The sequence below is a fragment of the Gossypium arboreum genome, chromosome 10, assembly GCF_025698485.1.
Source record: "Gossypium arboreum isolate Shixiya-1 chromosome 10, ASM2569848v2, whole genome shotgun sequence".
NCBI classification, from domain to species: domain Eukaryota; kingdom Viridiplantae; phylum Streptophyta; class Magnoliopsida; order Malvales; family Malvaceae; genus Gossypium; species Gossypium arboreum.
In genome coordinates, this window is record NC_069079.1 from 130,632,048 (window position 1) to 130,644,394 (window position 12,347).

At 35.4% G+C, this 12,347-nt stretch overlaps 1 protein-coding gene across 1 annotated transcript; it reads left to right on the plus strand.

Annotated features, from left to right (window-relative positions):
- Positions 1 to 2,090: 2,090 nt before the first annotated feature.
- LOC108487730 (uncharacterized mitochondrial protein AtMg00860-like) lies at positions 2,091 to 4,596 on the plus strand. The gene is made up of 2 exons (XM_017792098.2): positions 2,091 to 2,231; positions 4,243 to 4,596. Exons 1-2 carry the CDS (start codon positions 2,091 to 2,093, stop codon positions 4,594 to 4,596), a joined length of 495 nt encoding a protein of 164 aa, XP_017647587.2.
- The last annotated feature ends 7,751 nt before the right edge of the window (positions 4,597 to 12,347 follow it).

Below are 12,347 nucleotides of genomic sequence, written 5' to 3' on the forward strand. Positions count from 1 at the left end.
ATACACCGATCGATTTTCAGATCAATTGACCTGACAAACCGATCTAGTCCCAAATAGATAGAGGTGTCAAGGGTCAGATTAGGATCGGATTTTACGAAAGCCTTTTTTATTCAAGTTTGATTTGAGTTGAATTTGAATATTCATTATTTTTATAATAAAATTTAAATAAAAATATTATTATTGCATAAAAAATTTGGTCTGCATTTCTGAATCTTTACTGTTGATTTTGACTTATAATGGAACTTTTTTTTCTCTCCTAATTTCATTGTTCCCTTCTTCTTTCTTTCATGGTAAACTTTCATTTTCACAAGACTTGCTTGCCTTTTTTTTTTTTTTTTGAGAAAATAGAGAACTTGCAACTCTAAATACAATTAGGTATATATCTTTTCTCAACTGTCAATTTTCACTAGAAGTGACTAGATTGAATAACTGATGAAATGGGAACTAAAATTTTCAAATAATATCACTTTTTAAAGCCGGGTAAACTGCATCTAAGGTTATTAAACTATTAATAAACTTACATTTTGATCACTTAACTTCAAAAAGTTATAAAATTGTCACTGAATATTCAACCCATATAATAATAAACATTAATATATATGATAATAATTAATATATTATATACTACTCTACTATTATAGTATGTGATATAATATTATATAATGAAATAATATAATAAATAATATATTTTATGGGTATTAATATATAACTATTAATATATTAAAATACATGTTTATAATTATAACTAGTAATACATAAACTATTACCAAAATTTTAATATCTTAATAAAATATTATTTTATTAAATTAGATTTTGAATTGGGCTTTTAACTTTTACAAATTATATTTCAATATTGGTTTAATTTCTTTTATTTTGGACTTGAGATTTGAGCCGTATATAATTAGTTTATTTTGAGTTTAGGTAATAATGAGTATATTATTTTAGCTCGATCTAAGCCTGAATCCAAAAATACCCGAGCTTGAGAATTTTCGAGTCCGAAAAGACTCGAGCCCCTAATAGATCGAAAAAAATCTGAACTAGAAAAAGCCTGAGAAAACTCGAGCCCAAACTATGATGTATATTTCAATAGATTTGATTCTTCCAAGGTTTTATTATTTGCAGGTACATATTCATAAAGGTGTTTGTGTAGCATTCCATGCCAAAGCATTTCCTTGTGATAAACAATGGCGGCTAGGTAAACGAAGAGGAAGGATCCGATGGGAAAATATAATATAATATAATTGGACAAAGATGGAATTAATTGAGTAGTTATATTCTTTTGAAAATTTGAATTTACATACACGATATATATCTATATAAGATTATATAAAACATTGATGTTCATAATTCCCAAGTAAATCTTTAGTTGCAATTACCAATACCTAGTGTGAGCAGCAGGAACAAGCAATACCATACCATACCTAGATTAATGAAAAGGAGGGTGGATTTTGTTGCTTGGTATTATCCCCTTGCCATTGGAATTGCATGCATGCATAATGGATACTTGGATTCAATAAATTATTAATAGTGAGGAGATGAAACAGAATCAGCAGGCAAGAAAATGAGTCACCTACAAAGCGCAGTAAAATTGCCGAACAGTTAATTTCATCTCCTATTCAGTATGAAGGAACTGCACCTGCTCCTGTATCTGCATGTTCGAAGCAGCAGCCTCAAAATCATGTTCTTAATGCCTCTTCTTCATCATTTAATTACCATTAACCTCTAATTAAATTATATTGATGATAATTGGAGTAGTTTGTACTGCTTAAAGTAGAAGTAATTGGAATGGAATTAGGAGTATACTGATATGGATGTTTTCATTGGAAAACAATATCAAAGAAGGAATAGGAATTAGAGTTTTACATTTATTTAATTTGTTTAGGAGTTTTAGTTTTAATAGGTTTTTTATTTTCCTTTGTAATTAACAGCCTATAAAAAGGCTGCCAATATGAAATAAAGTAAGCAGTTTATTTTTGTCACAAACGTTAGTTTGGGAATGGGGTTTTAGTTAAGGACGAATCTGCCTTTTGAGTAGCCATAGGTCTAAACAAGAATTCTTTCTCGTCTAGACCTGTGATAGATCCTACGCCATGGCGCATAACAACTTGGTATCGGAGTCAGCTATCATGGGTGACGAAAAAACTTTGACATCCAAGTTGGAGACATTCATGGAACAAATGGCTACAAGGCAACAAGCATTAGAGGAGCAGATGGCCATGTTATCTCTTTCGGTCCAAAAGACAACGAAAGGGGATTAAAAAAAAATAATGAAGAATAGGGCAGCAGTGGAGGCAAGAAAAGAAATTCAAATTCGCAACACGGTGGGGACATGGTGCCACGATAATCTAAGATGGAATTTCCCACTTATGATGGTGTTGGAGATCCTTTAGAATGGTTAAAAAGATGCGAAATTTTTTTGGCAATCAACGGACCAACGAAGAAGAAAAAGTCGGCAGCTTCATTCCGTTTCTTAGGAGAAGCACAATTGTAGTTTGATCAAATCGAAGAAGAAGAGAGAAATCTAGATTGGGAGCGCTCGCTTCAAAGAGTGTTGTTATGTCAGATTTGGGCCACCTATGAGTAATAAACCCTTGGGGGAACTTGCAAACCTGAGACAAACTGGAAAGGTTGAAGAATATCAACGCCAATTTCAATTACTACTGGCTAGGACTACTGATTTTAAACCTCGACAACAAGTAAACCTTTTTACTACCGGGAAACCTTGGAGTTTCAATGAATATGGCTTGAGCTTTGGAACATAAACAAAAAGTCTCTTCTAAGATGTTATCTCAAACCAATCTAAACTGGTCAGCTTCCCAAAACGTTGGCAACACTTCAATTATTCCAACAACTAAGAGCTTTGCAAAGGGAGGAGGACAAACAATGAAACCAATAGGGAATAACAGCAAAATAGGTTCTTCCGCACCATTTATCAAGAGATTGACACGAGTAAAAATGGCAGAAAGAAGGGCTAAAGGATTGTATTAAAATTGTGATGAGTCTTACTCCATGGGACATAGATGTAAAAGGTTATTTTGAATAGAAGTACCAGATAATGAAGATGAGCAAGATGATGAGGTAGATGATTTTGAAATTTCTTTACATGCCATTAGAGGAACTTGCAATTTATCTACTATGCAACTAACAGCAAAGATGTCAGGAAAAACAATGTTAGTTCTCGTTGATTCAGGTAGTACACATAACTTTCTACATGAAGGTTTAGTGCCAAGATTGGGACTGAAAATACAAAAGAAATCTAGGCTACAAGCATGTATGGCAAATGGAGGACGGGTTCCTAGCATACGCATTTGTAAATCAGTGCAATTCGTTGTGGCCAATGACAACTTTCAAGCTGATTTTTATACAATAACATTAGAAGGGTTTGATATGATTTTGGGGGTTAAATGGTTGTGTACCCTTGGCCCAATTTTATAGGATTTCAGCTCCTCAACTATGCAATTTGCAGTAAATAAAAAGAAGATACTATGGCAAGGGCAGCACCTTGAGAAAGTTCCACGACTTAATTTGATACAAGGACATGATTTAACTAATATAGTATTAGATAAACTACTAGCAGAATTTGCGCATTTATTCTAGGAACCATTTGGGTTACCTCCTAACCTCAAATGTAACCATCGTATAACTCTTAAACCAGGAATGAGACTAATTGTAGTCAGGCCTTATCGATATCCACATTTTCAAAAGGATAAGATTGAGTAGCAGTGTGATCAAATGTTACAACAAGGAATGATCCGACCCAATAGATCACCATTCTCATCTCCAGTACTCTTGGTAAAGAAACATGGCGGGTCATAGCATTTTTGCATTGATTATCGTGAGCTTAATGTTTGCACTGTTAAAGATAAATATCCAATTCCTGTAGTGGAATTGTTGGATGAACTTTATAGGGCAAAATATTTTACAAAATTGGATTTACAGTCGGGATATTTTCAAATTAGAATGGCAACTACAGATGTGGAAAAGACAACTTTCCGTGCCCACTATGGGTACTTTGAATTTCTTGTCATGTCATTCGGGCTTATCAATGCCCCTTCTACATTTTAGAGTTTGATGAATGTCATTTTTTGCCCTCACTTGCATAAGTTTGTTTTAGTCTTCTTTGATGACATATTAATTTATAGCAAAACATGGACTGAACATATGCATCATGTAAGATTAGTTTTTGAACTCTTACGGGATAACATGTTGTTCTTAAAGAAATCCAATTGTTTCTTTGGATAGTCTCAGGTAACCTACCTCAGTCATGTCATCCATGGTGAAGGAGTCGAGGTTGATCACACTAAAATTAAAGATGTCACCGATTGGCCAACTCCTAAAACTACCAAAGCTCTACGAGGTTTTCTTGGGTTGGTAGGATATTACACAAAATTCATCAAGAATTATGGACAAGTTGTTACACCCTTAACATCTCTTCTAAAGAAAAATGCCTTCAACTGGACTAAGGAAGTTGATGTTGCTTTCACCCAATTAAAAACTTCTCTTTCAGCAGCCCTAGTCTTGCAATTACCCAACTTTAAGGAGGAATTTGTGGTAAAATGTGATGCTTTGGACAGCGGGTTTGGAGCTATACTGTAACAAAAGGGACACTGTAACGCCCCCACACCCGAGAACGTCGCCGGAGTCGAGTATGAGGTGTTACTAAGCTTAGTTTAACATTTTTAGAACTTTGAATTATTTGTTTCTACATTCACAGCTTTTAAGCTACTTGCGTCACAGTCACAATAAAAATCATATCTCGAGTTACAAAACTCGAAATTAAGATCCATAAATTTTCCCTGAATCTAGACTCATAAAACTATCTACTAATTTTTTTCTAGAATTTTTGGTTGGGCCAATTAGTACAGTTTATTAGTTAAAGTTACCCCTGTTTCAAGACTCGACTGGTCTGACCTCTGTTTACTACGAACCACATTTCTCTCTGTACAAAATTCATATGACTATGAGGTTTGTTTATACTAAAACTAGACTCAATAAGGATTCTGAGGATATAAAATACACCACCTAATTATATCTTTACAATTTATGGTGAATTTCTAAAGTAGGAACAGGGATTCAGAAACTGCTATGACTCTATTTCACTAAAATTAAAATATCTTCTAACATATACTTCCTTTACTTGTTTCATTTGTTTCATGTGAAACTAGACATAATAAGCTTCAATTTGATATGTATTTCACCACTAAATTCAATTTCTATGATTTTAGTAAATTTTCAAACTCGCGTTAGTATTGCTGCAGTATTCTGTTTATGGTAAATTTCATCCTTTTATGAGTTTTATGCACTAAGTATCTTAATAGTTTTCCTTAACATCAAACATAATCTAAACTAACCATTTTCATAATTTATCATTATCAAGCATTTCCTCAACCATTTCACAACCATACCATAAGATCATTTACACAAAATGGGTATCTTGCTATACATGCCATACTTAAATTTACAAGCCATTTACCAAAAATCTTACGGATAGTGTGGTGAGCCTTCGACCTATCCCGACTCTGAGCTGGCTTGTCCAAAACTACAATGAGTAAGAAGGAGGAGTAAGCATAAATGCTTAGTAAGTTCATATGCAAATAATAAGTAACATAACAAACAGTTATACCACCAACATTAGCATACATCACTAAAACACATATCACATTTTTAATCATTCTTCATCATCTTATTACCTTATCGTGGTTGTATCAATACTCAACCCGAGGGTTAAATACATACCTGTCCAAAATATCCATTTCATATCACTTACCAATACGTCTCTTTACATCTCAAATTTTCCTCCATTTGAGTAGAACTTTACCCGTTGAACACATCGAATATAATTCGGATACATGGATAACTTGCACATAAGTGCCACATATTCAATCAAGCAATCATGTAACTCGCCCATAAGCGAACTCGGACTCAACTCAACGAGCTCGGGCATTCGCATCCATAAGTGAACTCGGACTCAACTCAACGAGTTCGGATGCCTAGTTACATCTCACGAACTCGGACTCAACTCAACGAGTTCGGACATTCGCATCCATAAGTGAACTCGGACTCAACTCAACGAGTTCGGATGCTCAACCATCCTAGTGACATGTCACTTGTATCCTAATCCATTCCTGAGGTTCAACGGGACCTTTTTCCCAATCATGTGTCTCAACCATCTTCTACGGAATGCCGATACCGATACTCGGTAGTATTTCACATTTTCCAAGTATATCACATAATTTGACATATTATCAAACAATTATCACAAGTATAATATTTCATAATAATTATCATATCATTTAAAAACATTAAAACATTTAAAATAATAACTATGTTACCAACATTTACATATGAACTTACCTTGGTACCAAAATACAAAGATTTTGCAATTTAGTCCACAATCTTTTCTTTTCCTCGATTGAGGTCGATTCCACGTCTTTCTTGATCTAAAATAACACATTTAGCTTATTTAATACTCACATTATCAAATTAATCCTTAACTCAAATTTTGGCAAAATTACAATTTTACCCCTAAACTTTTGCATATTTACATTTTGCCCCTAGGCTCTGGATTAAACTTTATTCCTTATTCTTATGTTTTACAACATGCTGATCACTTTTCTCTTCTATGGCAACATCAAATTCTCACTCTAACATGTACTTGTGACTATTAGGTATTTTTACCGATTAAGCCCTTTTACTCGTTTTTGCTTAAAATCGAGTAGTACAAGTTGTCTAACATAATTTAAAACTTCATATTCTATCATAAAACATCAAAATACACAAATTTCACCTATGGGTATTTTTCCAAATATAAACCGTAGGTTAAATTATTGCTAACATAAGCTTTATCGAGTTAACGGATCTCAAAACGTAAAAATCATTAAAAGCGGGCTTGGAATCACTTACTATGGAGCTTGGAAGCTTGAAACAAACCCTATCTATGGAGAACCCTTGAAATTTCGGCCTAATGAAGAAGATGGACAAAATTGGCTTTTAATTTTGTTTTAATTCATTTTAATAACTAAATGACCAAAATACCCTTACTACTAAACTTTCCAAAATTCCTTCCATGTCCTAATTTTGTCCATGAACTTAAAATTGGTAAAATTGCTATTTAAGACCTCCTCATTAATATTCCAAAACAATTTCATACTAAAACTTCTAGAATGCAAGTTTTGCAACTTATTCGATTTAGTCCCTACTTTCAATTTAAGCACTTTAGGCATAGAATTTCATCACGAAATTTTCACACAATCATGCAATCATATCATAAACATCAAAATCATTGTAAAATAATTATTTCTATCTCGAATTTGTGGTCACGAAACCACTATTCCGATTAAGCCCTAATTTAGGATATTACAACTCTCCCCTTTTAAAGATTTTCGTCCCCAAAAATCTTACCCAGAAATAACAGTGTGGGTATTGGTTTCTCATAGTTTCTTCAGTTTCCCATGTAGTCTCTTCTACCCCATGCTTTTGCCACAACACTTTCACAAGTGCAACACTTTTATTTCTTAGTTGTTTGACTTCTCGAGCTAAAATCTTAATCGATTCTTCTTCAAAAGTCATATCAGGTCGCAGTTCAATTTCTGTCGGTGAAATTATATGTGAAGGATCTGAACGATACCAACATAACATAGATACGTGAAACACATCATGAATCTTTTCTAATTCGGGTGGTAAAGCTAGCCGATATGCTACCGGTCCAACTTTTTCAATTATTTCATACGGTCCAATAAAACGCGACTTAACTTGCCCTTTCGTCCAAATCTAAGGACTTTCTTCCATGGAGACACTTTCAAAATACCTTATCACCAACTTGAAACTCAATGTCCTTTCGCTTTAGGTCCGCATAAGATTTACGTCTATCTGAAGCGACTTTCAAACAATCTCGAATTATCTTCACTTTTCTTCGATTTCTTTTATTAAATCAACTCCATAAATCTGATTTTCCTTGAGTTCAGTCCAATACAAAGGCGTTCGACACTTGCGACCATACAATGCTTCATAAGGTGCCATTTTCAAGCTCGTCGATAGCTATTGTTGTAAGCAAATTCTACCAACGGCAAATATCTTTCCCAACTTCCTTGAAATTCCAATACACAACATCCGAGCATGTCTTCAAGAATCAATTACTCTCTCGATTGTCCATCGGTTTGTGGATGAAAAGCGATCTTGAAATTTAACCGTACCTAACGCGTCTTGTAACTTTTGCCAAAACCGCGAGGTAAACCTTGGATCTCTATCTGAAATAATCGATAATGGTATTCCGTGTAATCTAACAATTTCTTTAATATACAGATTCAGCCAACTTGTTAAGAGAATAATTAAATGCGTCATCGGGATAAAATGAGCCGACTTAGTTAATCATCAACTATTACCCGGATGGCATCTTTCTTTCCGAGTCAATGGCAATCTGAAACAAAATCCATAGTAATCGATCCCATTTCCATTCAGAACCATAATAGGTGGAGTAATCTCAAGGTACTTGGTGTTCACTTTCACTGTTGACAAATTAAGCATTTGGACACAAACTCGATATATCTCTTTTCATTCCATTCCACCAATACATTTTCTTCAAGTCATTATACATTTTCGTACTACCCGGATGAATCGAGAAATAACCACTATGTGCTTCTGTGAGGATCTTTTGAATCAATTCCTCATTCTTAGGTACACAAATCCGATCTTTAAACATTAAGCACCCATCGAACCAATTCAAATCGATCCGTGTCGACTTCACATTGCTTTTCTTTTGGCTAGCAAATCTTGATCATTTTTCCGAGTTTGAAATCTCTTCTAAAACATTGGTTTTGCTCTTAACTCGCTAGAATCGAACCATCATTTGACACTTTCAACCGAGTGTTCATAACTCTCAAAGCAAACAACAACTTTCTCGCTCAAAGCATCAAGAACCACATTCGCTTTTCCGGATGATAATCAATAACAAGCTCGTAATCTTTCAACAACTCCAACCATCTTCGTTGTCTCAAATTCAAGTCTTTTGTGACATCAAGTACTTAAGACTTTTGTGGTCGGTATATACCCGACATTTTTCACCATACAAATAATGTCGCCAAATTTTCAAAGCAAACACCACCGCAGACCAATTCCAAATCGTGAGTAGGATAATTCCTCTCATGAGGTTTTAACGCCTCAAGCATATGCCACCACTTTTCCTTCTTGCATGAGCACACACCCCAAACCATTTAGAGAAGCATCACTATACACCACAAATTCTTTACCGATTCGGGCAGTACTAACACCGGTGCCTCTGTTAATAACTTTTCAATTCTTCAAAACTCATTGACATTCTTCCGTCCATTCAAATTTAACATCCTTTCGAGTAATCTAGTTATAGGAGCAGCAATTATAGAAAATCCATTTACAAACCGCCGATAATACCCAACTAGCCCCAAGAAACTTCTAACTTCGCTACATTTTTCGGTGGTTTCAATCAACAATGGCTGAAATTTTACTAGGATCAACTCAGATACCATCACCAAACAATATGACCCAAAAATCCAACTTCCGGAGCCAAAATTCACTTTTACTAAACTTAGCAGACAATTGCTTATCTCTCAAAGTTTGCAAAACTATCCTCAAATGCTCAAAGATGTTCATCTCATCTTTTGAATAAATTAAAATGTCATCTATAAACACCACAACAAATTTGTCCAAGTATGGCGAAATATGCGATTCATTAAATCCATAAACACAGCAGGAGCATTTGTCAATCCGAATGGCATAACTAAAAATTCATAATGACCATACCTTGTTCTAAAAGCGCTTTTAGGTACATCCGACTCCTTTACCCGCAGATTGGTAATACCCGGATCTCAAGTCAATCTTTGAAAACCATGTCGCTCCTTTTAGTGATCAAACAAATCATCAATTCTAAACAGCGGATACTTGTTTTTGATTGTCACCTTGTTTAACCGCCGATAATCAACACATAATCTCATAGAACCATCCTTCTTTTCACAAATAACACGGAGCACTCCAAGGTGAAAAACTCGTCTCACAAAGCCTTTATCACCAACTCTTGCAATCTGCGACTTTAATTCTTTCAACTCTGTTGGTGCCATTCTATATGGAGCAATCGAGATCGGAGTCATTCTCGTATCAAATCAATACCAAATTCTACTTCCCACCGGAGGCAAACCCGCAATTCTTCCGAAATACGTCCAAAATTCACACACAACCCAAGATCGATTCAATTTTCTTTTCAACTTCTTTTGTATTAATTACATATGCCAAATAAGCTTCATAACCCTTTCTCGAGATATCTTTGAGCCGACATTGAAGAAATCACACTAGGCAATGCCTCGATTTATCCGATTCAACCCGCAGAGTTTCACCATTTCCACACTTTAATTCTATAACCTTTTCTTTGCAATTTACTATAGCATCATGCAATGTCAACCAATCCATACCCAAAATAACATCAAATTCATCAAACGGCAACAACATCAAGTCGGTAGGAAAGTAATGATCCCGAATCATTAAAGGACATTTCTTACATACTTTATCAACAATACACATTTGCCTAACGGATTCGACACTCTAATCATAAATTCTGTATTCTCAACAGGTATATTCATACTAGACACCAATTTCATGCACACATATGAATGAGTAGAACCGGATCAATCAAAGCAATAACATTAACATTATAGAGAGAAAATGTACCGGTAATCACATCAGGTGAGGAAGCATCTTCACGCGCTTTAATAGCATAAGTTCTAGCCGAGCCCTTCCTTCAGTCTAACCGTGCATCCTCAGCTACATTCTTACCGCTTGTTTCACTTCCAACTTTTCTGGATACCTTCCCTCGAGTCCGCACCACTAGCTTTTACATTCTGAAATTTTTCTTTCTCACTCTCTCAGGCGCTTCTAATAAAATGATCCGGAGAACCACATCGAAAACATTCATTTGCTCTGCACGGACCAAAATGATTTCTACCACACACGGCACTCGGGTTTAACAAATCTCGTATTTCCCACACTAGCCGCAGTGAGTAGTCCGAGATTTAGGACCCACATTTCGCTTCTTAAAATTTCCATATGATTGCCCAAATGAAACTTGGGAACGAGGATTCATATTTCTTGACTTTCCGGTTCTTTGTGAGGGTGCATTACTCATTGGTCTTTTCTTCCAATTTCGTGTTTGATTCTACCTTTTCTTTTCCTTCATAATTCTTCACCTTGCAAGCTCGATCGACAAGTACCACCATTTCTTTTAGTTCAAGGATCCCAACAAATACCTTAATGTCTTCGTTAAGCCCGTCTTCAAATCGTCGGCACATCTTGGCTTCAGAGGAACATATTCCCGCATACTTACTTAATCGAACAAACTCTCTTTCATATTCGAGATCGTCATATTACCTTGCTTCACTCAAGAAACTCTTTACATTTCGATCAATAAATCTTTCACTAATATATTTCTTCCAAACTCTTCTTGAAAGAATTCCCAGGTTACCCTCTCTTTCGGTACCACCGAAATCAAAGTCTTCCACCAATTATAGGCTGAATCTCTCAACAAAGATGTAGCACATTTCAAACATTCTTCAGGTGTACAAGATAATTCATCAAATACCCGGATAGAATTTTCAAGCCAGAACTCTGCTTTCTCTGCATCATCATCAATATTTGCTCTAAATTCTTCAGCCCCTTGTTTACGAATTCTATCAACGGGGGTTCTGTGAAATTTTATCATATCCACTCCTTGAGGCATTGGAGGCATAGGTTGAGGAATTGGGGGAGGTGGGGGAGGTCGTACATTTGGGTTCGTACGAACAAACTCAGTGTACCATGCACTCATCATTTGGAGAAAGGCTTCCGATCCCTTTCCTCCTCCCCGACCAACAATGAGGGGTGGGTTTTCATCGCTGCTCCATCAGCCGGAGCTGGCGCATTACTCTGTACTTCATCTGCCACAGCTGGATCGGGATCCATTTACTATATAAAAAAAATTCATTTAAAAAGGTCAGAAGTCGTCACACTATCACAATTCATACATATGGCATGTATAGCAAAATCCGTACATACAACACGTAGTCCGAGAACCGACTAAACCTGCTCTGATACCACTAAATGTAACGCCCCCACACCCGAGACCGTCGCCGGAGTCGAGTATGAGGTGTTACTAAGCTTAGTTTAACATTTTTAGAACTTTGAATTATTTGTTTCTACATTCACAGCTTTTAAGCTACTTGCGTCACAGTCACAATAAAAATCATATCTCGAGTTACAAAACTTGAAATTAAGATCCATAAATTTTCCCTGAATCTAGACTCATAAAACTATCTACTAATTTTTTTCTAGAATTTTTGGTTGGGCCAATT